At 49.7% G+C, this 27,268-nt stretch overlaps 1 protein-coding gene across 1 annotated transcript in view; it reads right to left on the bottom strand.

Moving 5' to 3' along the window:
• The window catches only part of LOC147685432 (cyclin-dependent kinase-like 4), an 892,274-nt gene that overhangs the window by 657,515 nt on the left and 207,491 nt on the right, over window positions 1–27,268 (bottom strand). The window contains exon 3 of the mRNA XM_086941335.1: window positions 16,182–16,303. Within this exon, the coding sequence (XP_086797461.1) occupies window positions 16,182–16,303 (122 nt within the window). The remainder of the gene's footprint in view (window positions 1–16,181; window positions 16,304–27,268) is intronic.

Genomic DNA, 27,268 nt, shown 5'->3' with positions numbered 1-27,268 from the left:
GTGGGTGCAGGATGTGATTGTTTTCCACAAAGGCTTTTAACTCCTCGTGTACTAGCTGCTCTGTAATTTTGCCTAGTGCCGGAAGTAAGGAGATTGGGCGCATATTGGATAGGTCTGTCGGGGATTTGTTTTGTTTTTTCATTAGGGGCTTAACAATGGCCTTTTTCCATTCAATGGGGACGATGCCTGAGCTGAGGGATTCGTTGACAATGGCATTGATTGTGGGGTTGACAGCCTCGATGAGATGGTGGAGGATAATCGGGGGGCAAGAGTCCGTGGGGGCTCCCGATCTACAGGTCATAATAGCCTTCTGTGTTTGCAACAGGGAGACTGTTGAGAAGTTACCCAAGGTGGGTAAATTGGTGACGGCTTCTTGTATGGGGATTAAGGGGGGGGGAAAGTCCTTGTGAATATTATTGATTTTCTCGATGAAAAAATCAGCTATTTGATCGCAAAGGGTTTGGGATGGAGGAATTTCAAGTGCGAGGGCTTTGGGGTGGGTGAAAGACTTGACTATATTAAAAATTGTTTGCTGTTTCTGTTTAGCTTCCTCTATGGCTGTAGTAAAGAACTCCTTTTTAGCTTTTTTTATGTTAGAGAGGTATTGTTTCCTCTGCAGGATATATAGGGTTCTGGAAGTGTGGTCGTAAGTTTTCCTCCACTCTCTTTCTAGGACCCTGCACATAAGGTGACTCTCGGTGAGGGCCTGGGTATACCAGGGGGCATTGGGCTTTCTTTTGCGATGGACTGATTTTTGATTATTTGGGTTGGAATTAACCGAGACCACTTTATCGATCCACGTGTGAAAGTTGTTGGAGTCTTGCGATACGTCTCCAACAATAATGGGAGGGGGGGTTGGGGGCTGGGGGTTCAACTTAATGCGCTCGTCCACTTTCTTCCAGTTGGTCGAGAAGGGGGTGGGGGAGCACTTGGTGTTCAGTTGCGCTAAGGGTTTTGCCTTGATAGAGAAAGGGATAAAACAGTGATCGGTCCATATTTGTGGGATCGGGGGAGATATGGCTAGAGTAACTAAATTTGTACAGATGCCGTCTAGCGTGTGGCCAGCCCGGTGCGTTGGGGGAGTGACTAGTTGAGAGAGGCCAAAAATGTCGAGTGATTGTTGGAAACTTGAAGTGTGATGGTCTGCGCAGGATTCCAAATGAAGGTTAAAATCACCAAGGAGGGTGAAGGTAGGATAATGGGACATAAGTGACCCAAGAGTCTCGTCAAGAGAATCCAGGAATGGCGTTGCGTTTCCAGGGGGGCGATAGACAAGTCCTCCTGAAAAGGAGGTGGAGGAGTTGATTTGGATCACAAAGCCTATGCCCTCACAGTCCTTGAGGTGGGCCAGATCAAATGTGTAGCACATAAAGGGTTTCTTGGTGATAATAGCTATCCCCCCTCCCCTGCCGCAGGGTCTGTCCCACCTATGGATGGTAAAGTCGAGAGGGAGGGCGGTTGCCAAGTCAGAGTTGGACGCGTCATTTAGCCAGGTTTCGGTGATAAAAAGGGCGTCTAGGTCGTGAGAAAGTATGAGGTCATGAATATCTTGTCCATGACATGCTAAAGACCTGGTATTGATGAGTCCGCCTTTAAAGGTGATAAGCTTGTGTATTGGAGGGGGGAGTGGGTTGGAGATTACGCAAGCGGGTCCCAGGGACGACCATCTGCAAAGGCGGCAAGAAAATGGGCCCCAGAGACGATCAGTAGGGGGGTGTCCCTTACAGCTATGGCTGGCCGTTGTCTGGCGCACTGAGAGAAGCTCGTTAGAGTCGTACCTGATGGCTGGATGGTTTTGGGCGGCATGGCCCGCGCCCGGCGCAGTCCTGGCGCGGACGGGCGCAGACGGGCTTGGCTTAGGCGCGGCTTTGGCGCGCGACCGGCGCGGCCGCTGCGCCAGCCCGCTGCGCCGTCTGGCCGCCTTGCACATTTATAGGAAGGAAGGAGGGTGGGAGGACGGCGCGACTAGAGCGCTGACCTCACCTGCCTCGCTCAAAATGGCGCCCACCGCCGCCGAATGTTGGCAGAAAACGGCTGGGCTGAAAGGAGAGGAATAGTAGGTGTAAGGAGTGTCAGAGTACCTAAAGCTCAATTCCCCTTATGCTGACAGCCCCCAAAGGTAAAAATACGGCGGTTTTAAAAGCAGTTAAAAAACGCTCCAAATGTAATGCTTGTAATGCTAAGATCAAGTTGCCTTAAATCGCAATTCTTAAAAGTCTCCAGCAGCTCGCAGCCCCAGTTCCCCTCACCAGGGAGAGCTTCTGAAAGGCACAGAGCGCTGGGAAGGGCTCACCTAAATACACCAGGAGGGCGGGAGGATGGCGCGAATAGAGCGCTGACCTCACCTGCCTCGCTCAAGATGGCGCCCACCGCCGCCGAATGTTGGCAGAAAACGGCTGGGCTGAAAGGAGAGGAATAGTAGGTGTAAGGAGTGTCAGAGTACCTAAAGCTCAATTCCCCTTATGCTGACAGCCCCCAAAGGTAAAAATACGGCGGTTTTAAAAGCAGTTAAAAAACGCTCCAAATGTAATGCTTGTAATGCTAAGATCAAGTTGCCTTAAATCGCAATTCTTAAAAGTCTCCAGCAGCTCGCAGCCCCAGTTCCCCTCACCAGGGAGAGCTTCTGAAAGGCACAGAGCGCTGGGAAGGGCTCACCTAAATACACCAGGAGGGCGGGAGGATGGCGCGAACAGAGCGCTGACCTCACCTGCCTCGCTCAAGATGGCGCCCACCGCCGCCGAATGTTGGCAGAAAACGGCTGGGCTGAAAGGAGAGGAATAGTAGGTGTAAGGAGTGTCAGAGTACCTAAAGCTCAATTCCCCTTATGCTGACAGCCCCCAAAGGTAAAAATACGGCGGTTTTAAAAGCAGTTAAAAAACGCTCCAAATGTAATGCTTGTAATGCTAAGATCAAGTTGCCTTAAATCGCAATTCTTAAAAGTCTCCAGCAGCTCGCAGCCCCAGTTCCCCTCACCAGGGAGAGCTTCTGAAAGGCACAGAGCGCTGGGAAGGGCTCACCTAAATACACCAGGAGGGCGAGAGGACGGCGCGAATAGAGCGCTGACCTCACCTGCCTCGCTCAAGATGGCGCCCACCGCCGCCGAATGTTGGCAGAAAACGGCTGGGCTGAAAGGAGAGGAATAGTAGGTGTAAGGAGTGTCAGAGTACCTAAAGTTCAATTCCCCTTATGCTGACAGCCCCCAAAGGTAAAAATACGGCGGTTTTAAAAGCAGTTAAAAAACGCTCCAAATGTAATGCTTGTAATGCTAAGATCAAGTTGCCTTAAATCGCAATTCTTAAAAGTCTCCAGCAGTTCGCAGCCCCAGTCCCCCTCACCAGGGAGAGCTTCTGAAAGGCACAGAGCGCTGGGAAGGGCTCACCTAAATACACCAGGAGGGCGGGAGGACGGCGCGACTAGAGCGCTGACCTCACCTGCCTCGCTCAAGATGGCGCCCACCGCCGCCGAATGTTGGCAGAAAACGGCTGGGCTGAAAGGAGAGGAATAGTAGGTGTAAGGAGTGTCAGAGTACCTAAAGCTCAATTCCCCTTATGCTGACAGCCCCCAAAGGTAAAAATACGGCGGTTTTAAAAGCAGTTAAAAAACGCTCCAAATGTAATGCTTGTAATGGTAAGATCAAGTTGCCTTAAATTGCAATTCTTAAAAGTCTCCAGCAGCTCGCAGCCCCAGTTCCCCTCACCAGGGAGAGCTTCTGAAAGGCACAGAGCGCTGGGAAGGGCTCACCTAAATACACCAGGAGGGCGGGAGGACGGCGCGAATAGAGCGCTGACCTCACCTGCCTCACTCAAGATGGCGCCCACCGCCGCCGAATGTTGGCAGGAAACGGCTGGGCTGAAAGGAGAGGAATAGTAGGTGTAAGGAGTGTCAGAGTACCTAAAGCTCAATTCCCCTTATGCTGACAGCCCCCAAAGGTAAAAATACGGCGGTTTTAAAAGCAGTTAAAAAACGCTCCAAATGTAATGCTTGTAATGCTAAGATCAAGTTGCCTTAAATCGCAATTCTTAAAAGTCTCCAGCAGCTCGCAGCCCCAGTTCCCCTCACCAGGGAGAGCTTCTGAAAGGCACAGAGCGCTGGGAAGGGCTCACCTAAATACACCAGGAGGGCGGGAGGACGGCGCGAATAGAGCGCTGACCTCACCTGCCTCGCTCAAGATGGCGCCCACCGCCGCCGAATGTTGGCAGAAAACGGCTGGGCTGAAAGGAGAGGAATAGTAGGTGTAAGGAGTGTCAGAGTACCTAAAGCTCAATTCCCCTTATGCTGACAGCCCCCAAAGGTAAAAATACGGCGGTTTTAAAAGCAGTTAAAAAACGCTCCAAATGTAATGCTTGTAATGCTAAGATCAAGTTGCCTTAAATCGCAATTCTTAAAAGTCTCCAGCAGCTCGCAGCCCCAGTTCCCCTCACCAGGGAGAGCTTCTGAAAGGCACAGAGCGCTGGGAAGGGCTCACCTAAATACACCAGGAGGGCGGGAGGACGGCGCGACTAGAGCGCTGACCTCACCTGCCTCGCTCAAGATGGCGCCCACCGCCGCCGAATGTTGGCAGAAAACGGCTGGGCTGAAAGGAGAGGAATAGTAGGTGTAAGGAGTGTCAGAGTACCTAAAGCTCAATTCCCCTTATGCTGACAGCCCCCAAAGGTAAAAATACGGCGGTTTTAAAAGCAGTTAAAAAACGCTCCAAATGTAATGCTTGTAATGCTAAGATCAAGTTGCCTTAAATCGCAATTCTTAAAAGTCTCCAGCAGTTCGCAGCCCCAGTCCCCCTCACCAGGGAGAGCTTCTGAAAGGCACAGAGCGCTGGGAAGGGCTCACCTAAATACACCAGGAGGGCGGGAGGACGGCGCGACTAGAGCGCTGACCTCACCTGCCTCGCTCAAGATGGCGCCCACCGCCGCCGAATGTTGGCAGAAAACGGCTGGGCTGAAAGGAGAGGAATAGTAGGTGTAAGGAGTGTCAGAGTACCTAAAGCTCAATTCCCCTTATGCTGACAGCCCCCAAAGGTAAATATACGGCGGTTTTAAAAGCAGTTAAAAAACGCTCCAAATGTAATGCTTGTAATGGTAAGATCAAGTTGCCTTAAATTGCAATTCTTAAAAGTCTCCAGCAGCTCGCAGCCCCAGTTCCCCTCACCAGGGAGAGCTTCTGAAAGGCACAGAGCGCTGGGAAGGGCTCACCTAAATACACCAGGAGGGCGGGAGGACGGCGCGAATAGAGCGCTGACCTCACCTGCCTCACTCAAGATGGCGCCCACCGCCGCCGAATGTTGGCAGGAAACGGCTGGGCTGAAAGGAGAGGAATAGTAGGTGTAAGGAGTGTCAGAGTACCTAAAGCTCAATTCCCCTTATGCTGACAGCCCCCAAAGGTAAAAATACGGCGGTTTTAAAAGCAGTTAAAAAACGCTCCAAATGTAATGCTTGTAATGCTAAGATCAAGTTGCCTTAAATCGCAATTCTTAAAAGTCTCCAGCAGCTCGCAGCCCCAGTTCCCCTCACCAGGGAGAGCTTCTGAAAGGCACAGAGCGCTGGGAAGGGCTCACCTAAATACACCAGGAGGGCGGGAGGACGGCGCGAATAGAGCGCTGACCTCACCTGCCTCGCTCAAGATGGCGCCCACCGCCGCCGAATGTTGGCAGAAAACGGCTGGGCTGAAAGGAGAGGAATAGTAGGTGTAAGGAGTGTCAGAGTACCTAAAGCTCAATTCCCCTTATGCTGACAGCCCCCAAAGGTAAAAATACGGCGGTTTTAAAAGCAGTTAAAAAACGCTCCAAATGTAATGCTTGTAATGCTAAGATCAAGTTGCCTTAAATCGCAATTCTTAAAAGTCTCCAGCAGCTCGCAGCCCCAGTTCCCCTCACCAGGGAGAGCTTCTGAAAGGCACAGAGCGCTGGGAAGGGCTCACCTAAATACACCAGGAGGGCGGGAGGACGGCGCGACTAGAGCGCTGACCTCACCTGCCTCGCTCAAGATGGCGCCCACCGCCGCCGAATGTTGGCAGAAAACGGCTGGGCTGAAAGGAGAGGAATAGTAGGTGTAAGGAGTGTCAGAGTACCTAAAGCTCAATTCCCCTTATGCTGACAGCCCCCAAAGGTAAAAATACGGCGGTTTTAAAAGCAGTTAAAAAACGCTCCAAATGTAATGCTTGTAATGCTAAGATCAAGTTGCCTTAAATCGCAATTCTTAAAAGTCTCCAGCAGCTCGCAGCCCCAGTTCCCCTCACCAGGGAGAGCTTCTGAAAGGCCTGGACTGGACCTGGCCTTCTGCTGGGACCCAACTTTGGAACTTGCTGGTCAACTTAAGTCCAAACTGCTTATCTTTAATGAAGAAGCACAGCGGGAGGTGAAATTCCTGGGAAAACAGGCCGAAGCCCGCAGATATGGGGAAGGGGACAGACCAAGTAGAACTCTGGCTCGATTGATAGCCCCTCGTGCGCACACACACTACATACATGCTATTCACAACAGTGAGGGATCCCTGGTTGTAGGCCAAGAAGCTGTGCTTGACGCATTCACCGACTTTTACACATCCCTATACACAACTAGACAACCCACAACCCCTGCTTCCCTAGACAGCATCCTGGATTCTATTGCCCTTGTCTGGTTCAACGACCTCCACCGCCAGTACATGGATCTCCCCGTAACCGTTCAGGACATAACTCAGGTAATCAAAAGTATGCCCGCAAACAAAGCCCCTGGTCCTAACGGTCTGACGACAACCTTTTATAAGACGTATGCAGAGGAGCTAGCACCGAAACTACACTCTGTATTCGCTGAGGCCCTGGAACTGAACTCCCTCCCAGACTCGATGCGTGAAGCCTTAATTATAACCCTGTTGAAGCCAGACAAAGACTGCCAGTTTCTTGACTCATATCGCCCCCTTTCTCTCATTAATGTGGATGTCAAAATATATGCTAAGATCATTGCAGACAAACTACAACCGTTATTACCAATTGTCGCACTCCCTGACCAGTCAGGATTTATTCCTGGACGAGCCACCTCACACAACCTCAGAACTATCTTTTCTATCCTGCATTATCTACACCCCTCCATTCAAGCCGCAGTGGTGTTCCTAGACGCCACTAAAGCATTCGATTCTTTGGAATGGCCTTACCTGTTCAGGATTCTAGGTAGGATGGGGTTGAGCCGCAACTTCATTACTCTCATTAAACTACTATACGATACACCCAGGGCTCGAGTAAGTGTGAATGGGCTCATATCCAAACCCTTTGCCATTTCTAGAGGGACTAGACAGGGCTGCCCACTGTCTCCTCTACTTTTTGCTATTGCAATGGAGCCTCTAGCGGCCAGGGTTCGTCAGCACCACACGGCGAGGGGGATAGGGTTCAGCTCTCGTAGTCTGCTGATTTCCCTGTATGCAGATGACGTCACTCTGTACGTCATTAACCCAGCCGAAAACATGAACCCATTACTCCGCGAATTTGTACGTTTTGAGGGCTTGGCCGGTGTGTCCATAAACTGGTCCAAATCTGTTGCGTTTCCCCTGACCGACGCCACCAGTGAGCCACCCTCGGACTATCCACTGCGTTGGGAAACTGACGCTGTCAAATACCTGGGAATCTGGGTCAGTCGTGACATACAGGAGCTGTGGTCCCTAAATTTTGGCAGGGCGGTTGACTAGCTGGAGAGGAAGGTGAAAGTCTGGAACAAGCTTCCTTTATTTCTGGTTGCAAGGATAGCGCTGGCAAAGATGGTAGTTCTCCCCAAATTTTTATATTTATTTGTAAATGTTCCACTGCCCATGACAGCGCACTTTCACGCGCGTGTCCGGTCACTACTGCTGAATCTTGTTTGGGCTGGAGGCCAGGCGAGAACATCTTGGGCTCTGCTCACGCTCCCACTGAGACAAGGTGGCCTAGGAGCACCCGACCTAAAATTGTACTCGCTGTGCGCGCAGGCGCAATTTTTGCACTTCTGGGTCTTTCCCACCCCCTACCAACCACATGTGGCGGTGGAGCTGGCCGCTGTGGCCCCATCGCCACTACGCGTAGCACTGTATGGCAAAGTTTCACGCCCTTCGAGAGATGTGGATACAGTTGAAATGATTCGCTGGTCCTGGCGCGAACTACGAAATAGAGCGAAGCTACCCCTGCTTTATGCGCGGCAATCCCACTGAAAGGTAACCCAATGTTGCCGTGCTTGTGTGCTAGGGGCGAAATTCCCACACTCCGAGGGCAAAATATGACCACCTTTGCGGACTTGTATACCAACGGGACCTTCAGAGAGTTGGGTGCTTGCGCAGAAGGCCAATCTGAATCCTTTTCTGACTTGCTCCTGTATCACTCCCTCAGGGAATCGTGTAGGGCGCTCTGGCCCCAGTTCCCCGAGGAACCGCCACAACTTGCTGCCCTCCAGAACTTACTCTCGAGGCCCACCCCCAAAAAACTGGTGTCTAGATTATACAACTGCATGCAAGAGCAATCCCCGATAACTGTGCCCGCTGCTATGCAGGCTTGGAGTGCTGATCTAGAGACGCCCATGACAGATGAAGTGTGGGAATACTGCTGTAAACAACTCACAGCGTTATCACCAAATTACAGATTACGGTTGGTGCATTTTAAGTTCTTGCACCGTTACTACCGCACGCCGATATTGCTGCACCGCATGGGCATCCGAAACGATGCCACGAGCTGGAAATGTTGTGGAGCTGATGCGTCCTTCCTCCATGTGGCGTGGAGCTGCCCTAAACTAGAAGAGTATTGGTCAGACGTTTTCACTGCCATTAATCAAATCCTGAACAGGACTGATGCACCATCCCCACTTCTGGGCCTATTGGGCTATGTTCAGGACACAGAACCTGGAGATAGAAAACTACATGCACTGCTGCTCCTCTACGCCAAACGACAAGTGGCGATACATTGGGGTCGCAAGGCCTTGCCTACGTTCACCGCGTGGGTGAAAGATGTGACGTATGGTCATACACAACTTACACACTACTGGGAATCGATCCCCACCGCTTCCAGGCCTAAAGACATTTGGGAGCCATTTCTGCAGTGGACAAGGGAGCGGGAAGATTCCACCGTTTCTGGGAACTCACCTGCTGTGGGAATTTCTGATGATATGGGGTAACGTTTTTAGAAAATACACAGGGACCTCATGTTTGCTCCATAGCTGTGGGGTGGGCCTACAACTGCCCTGCTCGAGGGTTTTGTGTGGCTGACCACCTTCGCACTACGACCCCCTCCCTGGCCGAGCATCCTACTGTGCTAGTCTGCTCCCCCTCCCCCCCTCTCCCAGCGTGTAGTGTTTGGCTGTCTTCTCACCACAACCCCTGTTAACGTTGGACATAATTGCAATGCTGCCTTGCCCGAGTGCGTACGACCCTGTATACAAATGACGATATGTGGTTTTGATACTTCCGCTTTGCACCTAAGTTAGTTGTTTTTTCTTTTTGAGGTTGTTGTGGGGAGGAGGGAGAAAATGGTGCCTGTAGACGTGTTTTATCCACACTGTTGTTTCATTGTACTATGTACTGTTACACATATAAGGATGATGAATCAACACCGACGATTCGAAGATGCTTTACATGTCTACTGAGCCCTAAAAATGTGAGACCAACTACTTGGCTATTGTTACACTCATTTACTAAATGCCTCCAACTGTACTACATGCTGATCCTAAATGGCACATCCAATGGTGGACCGTGTGCTTCTCCCTGCTTTATTTTTATCTGTATGGCATTTACCTATATAGCGGCCTGCCTCCGGGTTGTTGGCGTGACGCAGTGTAACTTACATTCTATACAATAAATGTCTTACACCAAAAAAAAAAAAAAAAAAAAGATCGCCCAGCAAGTCCGCCATGACGCGTTTCGCCTCTGTCCAGAGGCTTTCAGGCATGTTATAGTTAGAAATTAGCATTTAAAAAAGCATTCAAATTCACTAAAAAAACATAGATTTCAGGCCCGTTATAGTTAGAAATTAGCATTTAAAAACCTTAGAAATTCACGGAAAAAACCATTGGTTTCACAGACGTTATAGTTAGTTGGACATTTCACTCGTACAAAACCATAGAAATTCCCCCGTTATTGTTAGTTGAACTAACTATAACTTGCCTCCCCGCCATGCACTGTTGATGACATCACATATTACATCATTCATGATATGGTCAGTGACTTCACTGATTACATCACTGATGACATTTCAAATTACATCACTGATGACATCATCCAATGAATGTGTGTTTCTATAAAGTTTAAATATGTATGTCAAGGTGTATTGAGGAATGACTGGGTGTATACGTGTCTGGATGGAGGATTTAGTAGGTATGTGACTGACTGTTTAAGTGAGTGATTACATGTGTCTTACTGAATGCATGGGTTAGTGACTGATACAGACATTCAGACAGTTTAGTTTGATAGTTGGTATGTAAGGGGTTGTATGGGTTGGTGAGTAGCTAAATGAGGATATATATGGGTTATTGATTGGTTGTCTGAGTATCTGTATGGGTGCCTGGGTGTGTGTGTGAGTGGGTGGGAGTTGTATGAGTCTGTGCATAGATGTTCGAGTGGTTGATTCACTTTGTGTACGGGTTCAAGGGTGCATGTGGAAACAGCTGAATAAGTGTGAGTGTGTGTATGGTGTGTTGGTGAGAGAATGGATGTCTTAATGTTACATGTCCAAGTAACTACATATATAAAAGGCTGTGTATGTGAAAGTTGAAGTATATAAATGACTATACATGAGAATCAGTGATTGTGAGAGTCACTGCATGGATGAGTGGGTACTTGTATCAGTGATTGTAGAAAAGAGTAAGTATGGATTTGTTTCTGTTAGAATAACTGATGTGGTGTGTGATAACTGTATAGGTCAGTAAATGGAAGTGTGATTGATTTTCTGCATGACTGACTAGGTGTGTGAGTAAGTCTGGCTGAGTGGTGATATGTGAGTGTCTGTATACATGTATGTATGCTTATGATAGTGTTGTATTCATGAGTGACTACATCTATGAGCGATTTTATGGGTTAATGAGTGAATGTGTATGTAGACTTAGGAATCAGTGAGTGTGTATGTAGTAACTGGTACAGTGGGTGTATCAAAGGTTGTATTACAGTGCAAGGAGGTGGATCAGATTTTCACCTAGACGATGTCATCAGTGATGTCATTTGAGATGTCATCAGTGAGGTCACTGACCATGTCATGAATGATGTAATATGTGACATCATCAGCAGTGCATGGCAGGGGTGTGAGTTATAGTTAATTCAACTAACTATAACGGGGGAATTTCTATGGTTTTGTACGAGTGAAATGTCCAACTAATCAACATCCCTGAAATCTTTTCAGTGAATTTCTGAGGTTTTTTAAATGCTAATTTCTAACTATAACGGGCCTAAAACCTATGTTTTTTTCAGTGAATTTGAATGTTTTCTTAAATGCTAATTTCTAACTATAACGTGCCTGAAACCTATGTTTTTTCAGTGAATTTGAATGTTTTCTTAAATGCTAATTTCTAACTATAACTTGCCTGAAACCTATGGTTTTTTCAGTGAATTTCAATGTTTTTTTAAATGCTAGTTTCTAACTATGCCTACAGAGGTAGGACATGTGAAGAAAGAAGAGAAATAAGCAGAAGAAATTCAGAAAGAAGCAGCAGAGGAGCAGAAAGAGGCCTTGTCGCAAAATCATCCTGTGCCCACAACTTTTTCAGACCGGTACTGGTGTTAGAATACAGTGAAAACATCTACATAAACTAGGGAACACTATGCGTTGGGGTACCCCTGTGATTAGCATGACCTCCTCTGTAAGGCACTAGTACATAATAGGGCAGGGGAAATAAAACTACCTCTAATTCGGAGGTGCAGAAATATCCTACTTTAACTAGTAGTCGCGTTTGCAGAGTGGTGGAGAAAGGGTGCTGGGCGTCCAACCAACGCTCAGGAATTCCGCTCCTTAGGACTTACAGGAGGTACGAGGAGGGATTCTTGGCCCCCAAACTCTCTCAGGACTAAATTGGACTTCATCCCCTATCCCGTAGTCTGCCACGAGGCACATTTGCAGAGTGGTAGAGAAAGGGGGCCAAGGCCTCTGAAGACGTCCTAGCAATCCCACTGTGTTGGACTTACTGGAGGTAACAAGAGGGATAGTTGGCCCCCAAAGACATCCTTGGGGGCCAACTTCCCAAACTATTACCTCGAGTCAGTCCCACACAGCAGCATTGGTAAGTACTCGTACCAGGCCATGCCCACTTTGCCCACCACTCTACGAATATGCTCCCTGGCACGCTCTTTGATGGAGATTGAAGTCCCCTTCACTGCTGGGGGTCCTTTAGGGGCCAACTAGCCTACCTTTTACCTCCAGTAAGCCCCACACAGTGGGATTGGTGAGAGGAAGACAAAGGCCATGCCCCCTTTCTCCACCACTCTGCAAACATGCCCCTGGTGCGTTATAAATTTGGGGGTTAAGTCCCCTTGAATCCTGAGGGTCCCTGGTGTCCAACTATCCCATCAGGTACCTCCAGTAAGTGCTACAGTGCTGCATTGCAGAGAGGTGTAAAAAGGGGCGTGGCCTGGACCACCTCTCTGCAACGCAGCGCAGTGGTGCTTACTGGAGGTACATGGTGGGCTACTTGGCTCCCAGGGACCCTCAGGATAGAAGAGGAATTATTTCCTCAACTTAAAACGCGTCACAGGGCGTGTTGGCACACATCTCGCCTCAGGGCCGCCCCCTCCCTTCACCACTGTGCAAACGCGCCCGTGGCACGTTTTAAGTTGGGGAATTAAGTCCCCTTGAATCCTGAGGGTCCCTGGGGTCCAACTAGCCCACCAGGTACCTCCAATGAGCGCCACAGAGCTGCATTGCAGAGAGGTGTAAAAAGGGGCGTGGCCTGGACCAACTCTCTGCAACGCAGCGCAGTGGAGCTTACTGAAAGTACCTGGTGGGCTAGTTGGCCCACAGGGACCCCAGGATTGAAGAGGAATTAATTTCCCAACTTAAAACGTGCCACAGGGCGTATTTGCACACATGTCACCTCAGGCCCTGCCCCCTCCCTTCACCACTGTGCAAATGCGCCCATGGCACGTTTTAAGTTGGGGGATTAAGTCCCCTTTAATCCTGAGAGTCCCTGGGGTCCAACTAGCCCACCAGGTACCTCCAGTAACCGCCACGGAGCTGCGTTGCAAAGAGGTGTAAAAAGGGCCATGGCCTGGACCACCTCTGCAACGTGGGTCTGTAGTACTTACTGGATGCACCTGGTGGGCTAGTTAGCCCCTATGGACCCTCAGGATTGAAGAGGAATTAATTCCCCAACTTAAAACGTGCCACAGGGTGTGTGTGCACACATGTCACCTCAGGCCCGCCCCATCCCTTCACCACTGTGCAAACGCACCCTGGGTGCGTTTTAAGTTGGGGGATTAAGCCCCCTTGAATCCTGAGGGTCCCTGGGGTCCAACTAGCCCACCAGGTACCTCCAGTAAGCACCACAGAGCTGCATTGCAGAGAGGTGTAAAAAGGGGCATGACCTCGGACCACTACTCTGCAGCGCAGCCCTGCGGCGCATACTGGATGTACCTGGTGGGTTAGTTGGCCACCCGGACCCCCAGTATTGAAGGGGAATTAATTCCCCACCTTAAAACGCGCCACAGGGCGCATTTGCAAAGTGTTGCTGGGAGGGGGCGGTGCCTCCTGCACGATGCCGGTATTCTTTTTGCTTTTTGTGGGCCCTGGGTACCCCATTTCCCAGGGCCTGAACCCTTTTTAAAAAATATATATATATCAGAACGGGAAGGGGGCCATGTGGGCCAACCTCCTGCGGCCAATCCGGCCCCGGGGACCCCATCCCCCGGGGCATGCCACATTTATCTATTTTTTTTACGGAGGGGGGCTGCGTGGCCACCCTCCTGAGGACTCTATTGGCCGGCCTGCCTTTTTAAAAAAAAATTGTAGGGGAGGGGTCGGTGTGGCCCCCCTCCTGGGCCACTTCTAGCCCTGGGGACCCTATCCCCCGGGGCAGGCCCTATCCGTTGGGGACAGTGGGGGAGCCCCAATGCCCCCATGGTCCCTCCGGCTCCCTGCATCCTGCAGGAGCCAGCATTGCTTTTCCACAAGGGGGAGCTGATAAGCAAAGCAGTTTGCAATGACAGGGTGGTCATTGCAAACAGCAGTGTCCCAGGGGTGGGCACCCCGGGACACAGCAGGAGCCCCGGGACACTGCAGGAGCCCGAGACACTGCAGGCCCTGGGGGGTGGCGGTCCCGAGGGCCATCCAGGGCTTCAGGAGGGGGGGCGCGGCCCCCCTCCCAATGTGTTCACAGCCCCAGGGAGGTGGTGGTCAGACCCCCAAATTAACATACTTAGTGCATCGGTCAGGTGGCGTTCCCCGGGCGTGGGGGGGATTGAGCCCTCACACACAGGTTAATTTTTTTTAAAACAAGCCCTGGGGGGTAGTGGTCGCTGGGGCTGCGGGGGACCTTGTGTCCCCCACAAATATTTAAGGAAAGCCCATGCCGCAATTACAATATAGGCATGCCCCCGGGACTTGGCCCACCCAGGGGCTAAATAATAATGATGCATGGGAGCCCATGCTTTGTTTTTTTGGTGGGGTGGAGAAATTGGTGTCGGGTGCGCGAATCTTGCTGTTTCCTTTTAAAAAAAATGCTTTTTTTGGCCCTGGGGTCCTTGTTTGACCCACTGAGCAGGCCTAAGGGTCAGGGAATTTCTACCCCGCCCCCTTTTCTTTTTTTTCACCTTCGTTTTCCTGTTTATTGTGCCTCGGTTACCGAGGCACAAGATGGTTGCCAACACTTCCTGGTTTGGAGTATTGACAGCCAATTAGAATAAAGCTCGTGGTCGGCAGGGTCTGCAGATCCACCGCGCCTCTATATATCGAAACTTTTATTTTTTGATTTTCTCAGCAACTATTGAACGGATTTACACCATTTTAAAAAAGGGCACTTTCTGAAGCAAGCACTACCTTTTTGCCAAATTTGGTGTAATTCCGTTATAAGGTTTCCTATGGAAATTAACATGGAGAAAATATGTTTTGGGACCCCCCTTTTATCTCAGCTCCAGCTTGCGGAATCACCCCGAAACTTTCAGAATAGGAGCTGACTCCAGCGGGCCACAAGTTTTGAAAATGTCGCAAAGATTCGTCATCCGGCGCCAAAGTTATTGGGAAAACAAAAAATGCGTTTCTTATGGAAACTAGGTCCGAACTATAACTATCTACTGGCGAACGCCAGTAAATAATATATACATATATATTTATAATATTTTCCAAACTTGTGATGACAGAGCATAAAGTCTAACTTTACTACTTTTTAGTATATTCACAAAGGTAAACTTAGACCAAAAGTCCACCTTTACTATTAGTAACTTACCTTTGTGAACACTGAACAGTAGCAAAGTCAGACTTAAATCTAAGTTTACCTTTGTGAATATCAAAAAGAATTAAACTTAGACAAACGTTTGTATACCTTTGTGAATCAGGCCATTGGTTCCTAGGTTTGCTTTGTAATACAGAAGTACCTTTTATGGTTTGCCATTATCCTACATCTTGGTTCTTCTGGATGGTCGCTGAGCAGATTTTCTTTTTATCTGGGCGGGATCGTGTTGGATATCCCGATTAAGCTCAATACACAGAAGTCGCCACAGACTAAAAGGGCAAATTTCAAGCGCTGTGAATAAAAGCTTCCCATCATTTACTTTTAAGTCGAATGTGGGGAAGGTTGCTGAGATCCATTTAGTGCTCACATGTTAGGAACCTGCTATTGGTACCGTTTTGCAAAAAAATATTTTGTCACTCTAGTAAAGATTGAGAACATTTTAATATGCTTTATTAGTAGTACCTGAATAATTTGGGATGTATGTTACGCTTCCCTAGTGGCAAAAACGACATTTTAATGAATAACTTTGTTCTTTTTTGATTTCAAATATCTTTATTACTTTAGTTAAAAAGAAATACTTTTGCAATACTTTAGGAAAACATAAAAAAACAGAAGCAAATATATAATAAGGAAAAATTAAAAAGGACTATTTAACAAAGAACATCTGTACTGAGATAAAAAGATATCAAAGTTATCATATAAAAGTGATCAGATATATTTTCTTTGGAGTCTTTGTTCGACTTTTCCTTGGATGATGAGGTTGCTGCAATTTTAGCCGGAAGTGCTGCTAGGGAATGAGACTAGGGATGGAATTTATTCAGGACTGCGTACTCACCCAATAGGGTTCTTCTCTAGCTCGTTCAGGACAGTGTGATCACAGAACTCGAACACCAAGTGCAATTTTCTCTTCCTCCTAAATACTTCCAGAAGGTTCACAAGGTTATTGTGCTTCAATTGCTGAAAAACACGAGGAAGATAGTGGGTTATTGTTTTTATGTATAGAAATCCTGATCCAACTTTTTTATGAATCATAATATTACATTTGTTCGTTTGAAAATATGTCTACTCCTTCTTATTGACTATTGGAAAACAAGATTGAAACTAAAGTTGGGTTGACAGTAAAATTCTGAATAATCAGATTTATGATTTATGATTTTCGTGTGCTGTAAAATCCTCAGCTCATTTTTGTTCTGCACTAAGCAGATGATCAGGGAGAGAGATAACTTTGTGGAGACATCAGTGAATTTTTCTGTATACGTTTTTGAGATCATTTGTTTTGATTTAAGAAGTGTTAAGACCAGAGGCTTTGTTCTGAATAAATGGCGCCTAGTCCATGTAGATGTTAGGTTGGTTTATTTAAGTCGGATATTATCACCTAGAACACTCACACACCAACATTCCACCACCACAGTTACACTGGCTGAGCAATAGATATAACAAGCTGCTGGCTCGTAATCTAAGAAATGTGTCATGGGGATGACCCGTACATTTACACAGTGTTAAGTTAGCATCGGTTTATCACGAAGTTTAAACGCCATTTTACTTTCCTGCTCTGCTTTGCACACGGCACGCACTTGCGCTATTGTTTAGAGAAGGCATGGGGCCAGATGTAGGTATCCAAACAAATACCGGTCAGAAACGGCCAAAAATACCGATTTTCGGCCGTTTCTGACCACCAGTATTTGGATATTGAGATGTAGGGGCATGTTAAATTACAGAATCGGTAATTTTTACCAAATTTGTAATTTTTCCGATTCGGTAAAATACCGAATTGGTAAAATTACCGATTCTGTAATTCAACATGTAGCTAGCACTGTAATCAGTGCTACAAGGGTTTAAGAATTCGTTATTTACCACCAACTAGAAGTTGGTGGTAAATAATGAAAACCCTTCAAAAAGCATTTTATTTGCTTTAAAAAACGTGCCATGTTGCAGACATACATGCCCTAAGGGCATGTATGTCAGCAACATGTGCACCCATGCACAATTGAGGGGTGCAACAGGGTGTCAAAGTGACACCCTGTCCCCCTTGCAAATTCAGTAATTTTACCAAATCGGTATTTACCGATTCGGTAATTGGCATTGATTCCTATGGGCCTCAAGGCCCATAGGAATCAATGGCAATTACCGAATCGGTAAATACCGATTCAGTAATTACCGAATCATTCCGATTCGGTAATTTCAAAAGTGAAATTACCTACATCCCATTTACCTACTCTTAAATACCGAATTGGTATGATTTGGTATTTAAGAGAAGGTAAATCAAGATTACCTACATCTGGCCCTATGTATTTTGCTTCACATGATAGAAAGCTGTTTTTCTGCATTTCTAAACTGCCTTGTTAGTTTTGTCCGTACAGTGAGCGCCTAGACAGTCAAGGTTATCTTGGTCACAGTGTCTGTTGTTCGAAATGATCAGCGCACGTTCTAGCCATAACACACATGCAGCTGTGGCCACCTCAGATATTGGCGCATTTAATAATGCACTGCGTAGGCATGATCACACATACTTGGAAAACATTCGTATGCTGAGCGCTCGTGCAGAACTCGATGTGATCCACTTCTACTAAGTACCAGAGGTATGGGGCCACCCAGCTAAGCCTATGAGACCTTCTATTACTTATAAAATAATCACTAGCAAAGGAGGGTGAACTATAGGTATATTTTCAACCTGTTTACATTAGCATTATAACATGCTTTCTCCCTTTGTATTTTATGGAATAGTAACTATGCTGACAGTATTGATTCTGATAATATGTCTGCTTGTATTTGCTAAGATGTTGCTCTTGAGATCACGGCGTTAGAAATAAACATTTCAAACTTGCTTGTGTCTCATTTACTCCCTGTTCTGGACTGATATGAGAGTGTAACAAAAGAGTGCTCTTGTTTTCCACATCCCTTGAGGTATCCTAAGTTTCATGTTCTGGGTTGACTAATCATTGGGGTTTTTGCTATAGGACGAAGAACCAATGAGTCACTGCTGCTAGTCTGGTAGGGGATTTTGGGTACTAAGGTGAGTTTTGGCACACCCTAATTCACTGAGGTACTAAGTCTGTTTGCACAGTTCTGTGTAGGAACAGAATCCCTGCTACAAGTGGTGGGGCCTAAATACCTTCATAATTTTTCCATGAGAGAGCACGGTTAGCTTTCTGAAACTGCTTTATGGGTGAAACGCACAAGTTACTACTTGTGTAACGATATATCTGTAAGAGACATTAGTTAGTGATAGATTCCTTACCTTAAAATATCCCCAGGCATCAGAATGGATCCGGAAACATTTGCGTAGCAGTACCCTTGCGCGTCGGTAGGCGTCGTCTGCGGCTCCGCGTCCGGCGTCGGCGTCGTGGGCGCCGTGATGACGTCGTCGGAGTACTTAGACGCCGCCTCCGCGTGCTGACGTCAGTTCTTAGACACAGCTTTTCAGCGCCAGAAACGCAGAGCTATGCCAAAAACCAACACTGGTGCCATGAAACTAGGGCCCTGAAAGGGGATGACCTTAACCCTAGATATCGGTTCGCAGAACGGGGAGGATGGGTGGGTGGGTAAGGAATCTCTCACTAACTAATGTCTCTTACAGATATATCGTTACACAAGTAGTAACTTGTGCATCTGAAAGAGACACGTTAGTGATAGATTCCTTACCTTAGAATAAATACCCCAGCAATACCAACCGCGTGGTGGTGGGTCTGCGAACCAATAATCACACCAGAAAGTCCTGGAGGACGGAACGGCCAAAGTAGCCATCCCTCCGGACTTGACTGTCCAGGCAATAATGTCATGCAAACGTGTGCAACGAGGCCCACGTCGCCGCCTGGCAAATGTCCTGCAAGGGCACACCTCGGCCCAAGGCAGTTGTAGTCGCTGTGGCTCGAGTGGAATGAGACCTCAGCCCTACAGGGGGTTCCTTCTTAGCCAAGGAGTAACACGCCTGGATGCACAAGATGATCCACCGTGAGATGGTCCGCTTGTGCACCGCTTTCCCTTTCTTAGCGCCCACGTACCCAACAAAAAGTTGGTCATCCACCCGGAACTGTTGTGTGCGATTCAAATAAAATGAGAGCACACGTTTTGGGTCCAGACGGTGGAGCCTCTCTTCCTTTCTTGAGGGATGCGGAGGCGGAAAGGAGGTGGGCAAGGTGATAGATTGCCCAATGTGGAAGGCCGTGACTACCTTGGGTAGGAAGGAGGGCCTTGTCCGTAACACAACCTTGTCCGGATGGACTGAAAGGAAAGGAGGCTTACAAGATAGAGCCTGGAGCTCACTCACTCTCCTGGCAGAGGTGATGGCCACCAGGAAGGCAGTCTTCAAGGAGAGAAGGCGAAGAGGACAGTTGTGAAGTGGCTCAAAGGGAGCACACATCAGAAATGTAAGAACCAGGTTCAAGTCCCACTGAGGCATCACGAAGGGAACAGGAGGGAACGTGTGTGTGATGCCCTTCAGGAATCGATTAACGATAGGGGACTTGAACAAAGAAGGTTGATCAGGCAGCCTCAAAGAGGCTGAAAGAGCTGAAAGATAGCCCTTGATAGTGCCCAGAGCAGAGCCCTGCTGGGCAAGAGAAAGAAGAAAGAGGAGAACCTCAGAAAGAGGGGCATTAAGGAGATCCACAGCCTTTGCTGTGCACCATGCCACAAATCTGTTCCACCTGCAGTCGTATACCGACTTTGTGGAGGGACGCCTGGCTGCCAGAATGATGTTACAGACTTCAGGAGGCAAGTCAAATGGCCTCAACTGTCGCCGCTCAATCTCCAAGCATGGAGGTGGAGACTGGACAGGTTCGGGTGGAGGACCGTCCCCTGCTGCTGCGACAGAAGGTCCTCCTGAAGAGGCAGACGAACCGGGGGATCGACTGACATACTGAGTAGCTCGGGATACCAGTACCTTCGTGCCCAGTCCGGAGCCACAAGGATGACTTGTGCCCGGTCGCGCTTGATCTTCTTCAGCACTCTGGGCAGAAGTGGTATAGGCGGAAAGGCGTACAACAGACCGCAACTCCACTCGCGACGAAAAGCGTCTCCGAGCGAGTGCCGCCTTGGAAATTCCAACGCGCAGAACTGATGACATTGCGCGTTCTCTTCGGTGGCGAATAGATCTAACCAAGGCTCTCCCCACTGCAGAAAGAGACCTTGCGCCACGTCCGAGTTCAGACGCCATTTGTGATCCATCATGCACCGGCGGCTGAGTTTGTCCGCCCTGGCGTTCAGAGAACCTGCCAGGTGTTGAACCATCAGAGTCAAGCCCTGATGTTCCAGCCACTGCCAGAATCGCAGAGCCTCCTGGCAAAGGGTCCACGACCCCACCCCGCCTTGTTTGTTGCAGTACCACATGGCGGTGGTGTTGTCCATGAACACCTGCACTAGACTCCCTCGGACAGACGGGAGGAATGCCTTCAGTGCCAGACGAATCGCCCGCAGCTCCAAAAGGTTGATATGGAGCCGGGACTACGCCGGAGAACAGAGGCCTCTGATCTCCGCCTCTCCCATGTGGCCTCCCCAGTACTGGAGGGACGCGTCCGTCACAACTACGTGCTCTGGTTGGGGAAGGGAGAGGGATCTGCCGTTGACCCAATCGCGGTCCGTAAGCCACCACTGCAGCTGTCTCGCAGTGCCCTCCGAGATCAGGACATGGTCGGACAGGTTGCCCTGATGCTGGGCCCACTGAAACTTCAGGTCCCACTGCAGAGCCCGCATTCGCCACCTGTCGTGATGCACCAGAAGGATGCAGGTGGCCATCAGCCTCAGAAGCCGCAGCGTCAACCTGACCGAAACCCGGGATAAAGGCCGGAAGATTGGAATCAGAGCCTGTATATCCCGAACCCGCTGTTCGGGCGGGTAAACCCGAAACTGCGCCGAGTCGAGAACCGCTCCGATGAAAAGGAGCATCTGAGAGGGACACAGGTGTGACTTCTGCACATTGATGGAGAACCCCAGCTGGTGCAGGAGATCCGCCGTAGTCTGGAGGTGGTTGACGACTGTCTGGGGCGAGCCCGCCTTCAACAACCAGTCGTCGAAGTAGGGGAAGACTGAGACCCCTAACCTGCGCAGATGAGCTGCGACCACCGCCATCACCTTCGTGAACACCCGTGGGGCGCTGGTAAGGCCGAAGGGGAGCACGGTAAACTGAAAGTGCTCGTGGCCTACCGTGAACCGGGATGTGGAAATACGCGTCCTGCAAGTCCAACGCTACCATCCAGTCTCCTGGGTCTAGGGCAGCTAGGACCTGAGCCAGAGTCAGCATTTTGAACTTATCCTTCCGGAGGAAGCCGTTGACGTTCCTCAGATCCAAGATAGGGCGTAGGCCCCTTTGCCTTTCTTGGGTACCAGAAAGTAGTGGGAGTAGCAACCACGTCCTACTTCTGGCCCAGGAACGCGCTCGATGGCCCCCTTGGCCAAGAGGGCCAAAACTTCCTCCTGCAGGAGCCGCAAGTGATCCCCCGACACGCGGTGGTGTTGCGGTGGCATGGCTTGAGGAGTCGTCTCAAAGGGGAGGGAGTAGCCCCTCCGGATGATCTGCAGCACCCACCTCTCCGAAGTGACAGTGCGCCAGTGAGAGTGGTGATGGCGAACCCTGCCTCCCACTGGCATCACATGGGCCGAAAAGCATGGACTAGGAGGGTTTAGAGGCGGATGCTGCGGGGGAAGGTGTGGACTGACCTCGCCGGTTTCCCCGACCGCCTCCACGGCGGTTTCCACGGCCGCCGCCGCGCTGGATGGCAGTCTGTGGCGAGTGGCTGGTGGCACGTGTGGGGATGCCCCTTCCTTGGCCACAAAAGGAGCGAAAGGCACCCGTTTGCTGGCGCGGGGCCGAGAGGCCCAAGGACTTGGCCGTAGCCCTGGAGTCTTTAAAGCGCTCAAGCGCGTGGTCTGCCTTGTCGCCAAAAAGGCGACAGCCATCGAACGGTATGTCCATCAGAGTGTTCTGGACATCTGCCGAAAAATTGGCGGATCTCAGCCAGGTGTGGCGTCTCACCGCCACCGTCATAGCCATCGCTCTGCCTAGCGAGTCGGTGGTATCCATCCCACACCTGATCGAATACTTGGCTGCATCTCGGCCCTCCACAAGGGCTTGGCTGAGTTTGGCCCGTACTTCCAACGGGCACTCTGGCAGCACCTCCACCACCGTCTCCCACAGAGAGTGGGTGTAGCGGCCCAAGAGGCATGCGGTGTTGGAAGACCGCAGTCCCAAACTAAGGGAGGAGAATATCTTTTTACCATAATTCTCATACCTATTGGATTCCCTGTCCGGCGGAGCCGTCGGGAATGCAGTCTGGGAATTAGAGGCCTGGATGACCAGACTCTCTGGGGTGGGGTGGGAGGACAGGAAACATGGGTCGCCCGGAGCCGGGCGGTGGCGTCTGGCCACGTTCCTATCTACGGGCAAACCCGTAGCGGGCCTGGACCAAGTGCCCAAAAGAACGTCGGTCAAGGCTTCATTAAAGGGCAGCAGAGGCTCAGCCGAGCATGACTGCGGTTTAAGGACCTCTGTGAGGAGGTTAGTCCTCACGGCCGCGACGGGGAGCTCAAGGCCCAAGGCCTTGGCAGCCCTCGTCAACACCACACCATAGGTAGCCCCCTCCTCCGAAGCCACGGTAGGAGGAGAGACAAACCCAGTGTCTGGAAAGGTGTCCAGGCCACTGGCCTCCCCAAGGTCTCCTGCCCAGTCCTCATGAGACTGACCCTCCTTGGTCAGAGGGTCCTCAGACCCCTCCCAATCCTCCTCTTCACCCATCTCCTGAGACTCAGGGTTGTAATTGAATGGGTCCGGTTCGTAGAAGTGGAATTCTCTAAACGGCGTCAGGTGCGGCGCCCAGCGGCGCCGCTCAGACGTCGGAACCGAAGCAAAGGAGGTATCGGGGGCGGCACCGCCCGAGGATGACGCCGGAGGTGACCCTGACGGACCGACACCGAGGGGGTCGTAAGGTCCACCGGTGACGATCCAGAGCCCGAGGAAGGGCCAGCGGCGTCCCGCGGCACCGGGCCCGAAGGTGCCGGCGGTGTCGGGATCGTGGAGCCCTGCGGCACCGGGCTCGAAGGCGCCGGCGGCGTCGGGCCGAAGCACCCGACGGCGTCGGGGTCAAAGCCCCCGACCCGCTAGGGCCCCTAGACGGGTCCACTGGGCCTGAAGGCGCCGCGGAACCCGTCGGAGGAGAAAGGGACCTCATGGCCATGTGGAAGCACTCAATCTCCTCCGGTGTCGCGTCCTGCCCAGGGACCGGAGGGTGTGGGGCGGGACGAGACGCCCGCGACTCCGAAGGAGCCGCGTGGGCTGTATCACCCGAACCCCCGGCCGCATCGCGCGAGCGTCGGGGGGAGTCAGAAGAGCGATGACGCCTCTTCGACTTCTTGTGCTTCTTACTTGACGACTTCGACCCGGAGGAGTGGTGCCGACTCCCGGAGCTGTGAGGGCTCCGTCCCCGCGACCTGTCCCTCGACCTCCCGTGGGACCGGGACCTCACTCGGCACGGGGCCGCCTGCCGGAGTTCGAGCCGCCTGCGGGACCGCTCCCGCCTGGCTTTCCTCGAGAGGGCCCGACAGTCGGGGCAGGCCTCGTCGTTGTGGTCGACACCTAGACAAGTTAGGCACAGGCGGTGAGGGTCCGTGACCGACATTGTGCGGTCGCACTCCTCACAGTGCTTATATCCGGGCATCCCTAAGGCACCGATTGGAGTCGTGAGACTACGAGAAATGATCAAAAATTGATCCAAAAAGTTTGTCAAAAATTTACTTGGGTAACTGCTCTTTCCAGATCTGCGCTGGCTGGCGCGGAAAAAAGAAGAACTGACGTCAGCACGCGGAGGCAGCGTCTAAGTACTCCAACGACATCATCACAGCGCCCACGACGCCGACGACGGACGCGGAGCCGCAGACGACGCCTACCGACACGCAAGGGTACTGCTACGCAAAAGTTTCCGGATCCAGTCTGACACCTGGGGATATTCTAAGGTAAGGAATCTATCAGTAACGTGTCTCTTTCAGATGGGGAATGTTGCTACCATCAAAAAGTCATTTGATAATACAAAATGAGAATATATATTATATTATATATACGGGTGAACACGGTGAAGCTGCATTGACAGAAGTTTACAGTGAAAGCCCAATTGATTGATTGATACTTTATTCGATATTGTCATATCATAAAAGTACATTGATTCATAAAAACATTGGAGCTAAAAATGTACATTTCATGTTAAAAATTGCTAAAAATACTATATACATTTAAAACATAATACATAACAAAATTACATGACAATACTAAATATAGCAATATAAAAAATATTATTAGTTAATGACCATATCCTAAGGGTCTAAGGATTATTAGCATTACACATCCTCATGCGAATGAGCCAGCACTTGATAAATATTTTGCCACACCACAAACAATAAAGAGGGGGGACGTGTTAGTTGTAATAATGCGGAGGGCAACCCGGAAAACTCTAACCCCCAGCTCCCTACAAACTGGTCTCAGCCATCTATGTCTTACCCTCTTATAAGCTTTACAGCCAAACAGAAAGTGTGGAAGGGATTCTGTTTTGCAGGGACAACAAGGGCATGCACCGTTTGGGGCCCTTGAGCCTTTCCAACCTTTAGTGAAATGGTTAAGTGGTAAAATTCCATACCTCTTCTTTAAAAAGATCACTCTATCTCTAGGTGTTCTGATGAGATCTAGAAAGGGTTCCAACTTCCTAATTGTTTTGTGTTCTATGAACTGCATGGTTAAAGTGCCCCAGCTTGGGTTCCTCTGTTCTTCTGCCTCCACCCACTCCCAATACATTTTCTTTATTACTTGTTTTGGGGATGGGGACTGGGAGGTCCAGGATTCAATCCAACCCAACTTCAAAACCATCTGTTTAAGTTTATTTACCCAGTGTGTTTTATTTATTTATTTATTTATTTATTGACATTTGTAGAGCGCGGCGAATACCCGTGGGCGTCTCGGCGCTAGTTAAGGGATGGATCAGCAACTGGGGTAAAGAAGATATACAAGGCTATTGGTCAAATAACCACGTCTTTAGCTGTTTGCGGAATGTGAACAGGGAGGGACTTGCTCGGATATGTGCAGGAAGGGTGTTCCAGAGTCTAGGGGCGGCAACCAGGAAACGCCTGTCGCCCCAGGTAACTGTTCTAGTGCAAGGCACAGCCAAGAAGTTCTGAATAGAGGAACGAAGAGATCGGGTTGGGACATGATGGAGAAGATTCTGTTTGAGAAAGTGGGGACCTTGATTATTGAGTGACTTGTAAACAATACACAGCGATTTGAATTTGATACGGCTGCGTATCGGGAGCCAATGGAGATCCCTAATGATGTTTGTAACTGGTGCGAACTTGGGGATCCCAGCCAGCATTCGTGCGGCTGCATTTTGGATTGACTGCATCTTATTTGTCACTCGGACTTGGGCATTTAAGAATAGAGCGTTACAATAGTCCAAGGAGGACAGGACTAGTGAGCTGACCAGTGTTTTCCCGGCCGTGTTCGGTAGGAAAGGTAGTATTTTCCTAATCATTCTCAATTTCATATGAGCTGAAGCCGCAGTTTTATTCGCATGTGCCATAAAATTGAGGCCAGCATCGAAGATGACGCCTAGATTTCTCACTTTGCTAGCTGGACTCGGCGGGGGACCGAAAGATGGTGGCCACCAGACAGGTGACCAGCCCGGGGAGAGGTGACCGAAGATGACCACTTCAGTTTTTTCTGAATTGAGTTTCAGACAATTCGTGGCCATCCAGTCACCTATTGCCATCATTCCTCTCGTGAATCGATTGGCCACTTCCTCCCCGTCCCCTTTGATAGCCAGTACCAATTGGGTGTCATCGGCGTAGGAGGTCAGGCTCATCCCAAATGCTTTGATGACATTTGCAAGGTCCGACACGTAGATATTAAATAGTGTCGGACTCAGGGATGAGCCTTGAGGGACCCCACATGGCAGAGACACCTTCGATGATTGGTAGGGTCCTAGAGATACTGCTTGTGATCTATTGGCCAGAAACGATACAAGCAGGTCCAGAGCAGTTTTCTGGACCCCCAGTCGTTCGACACGGTCGACTAAGATCTTGTGGTCGACCGTGTCGAAGGCCGCCGAAAGATCCAGCAGTACCAGGAGTGCTGTCCCCCCCTGGTCTCGTATGGCTCTGATGTCATCCGCAGCCTTTAGAAGGGCAGTTTCCGTGCCATGACATTTGCGGAATCCGAACTGGGTGTTATCGAGCAACAGGTGCTGCTCCACAAATTCCGACAGTTGCTGATTCATGGCTTTTTCTATTACCTTAGCCAGGAAAGGAAGACTGGCTATCGGACGATAGTTTTTCAGGTCATCTTTATTCAAAATGGCTTTACTACTGGTGTTCAGTGCTATCAGTTCATCCAACACCAGGGCATAGTTTGCTAGCTCTGGGGTCCTCCTTAGGCGCACCCAGAACAGCAACGGGCGCAAATGAACTACATCTGAGATAGAGCGTTTGCCCATATCTGGATACAGTGATTTCAGCGGGGTTGAGGTCGGTAAGGCAACTAACTCCCTTATGAATTTATTCTCAGCTCTGACCAAGACCTGGACATTTTCTCCACCCCATAATTCTGCCCCATATGTCGCAGAAGGCAGTGCCCTTCCTTCATACACAACAAGAGCCGGGGCAATAGGTCTACTAACTGACAATCGCTGGCTCCTTAAGATGGCACCCGAGACTCTCTTGAGGTTTAGTAACATCTTGGCTATATGGGAATCCCACCTCATTTTACTATTAATCCTGATTCCCAGATAGTCAAATTCCTCCACCACCTCGAGAGGGGATCCATTAAAATTAATCTGAGGTTTCCTTCCCTTTTTGGGGGGGGGATAACACCATCAACTTTGTTTTAGTCGTGTTGATGGTGAGTCCACGTTCATGGCAAAACAGGCTGAATTTATCCAATAATTTTTGCAGGCC

Source organism: Lissotriton vulgaris, chromosome 10, assembly GCF_964263255.1.
Source record: "Lissotriton vulgaris chromosome 10, aLisVul1.2, whole genome shotgun sequence".
NCBI lineage: Eukaryota > Metazoa > Chordata > Amphibia > Caudata > Salamandridae > Lissotriton > Lissotriton vulgaris.
This window is presented reverse-complemented; position numbering and strand designations above follow the sequence as displayed.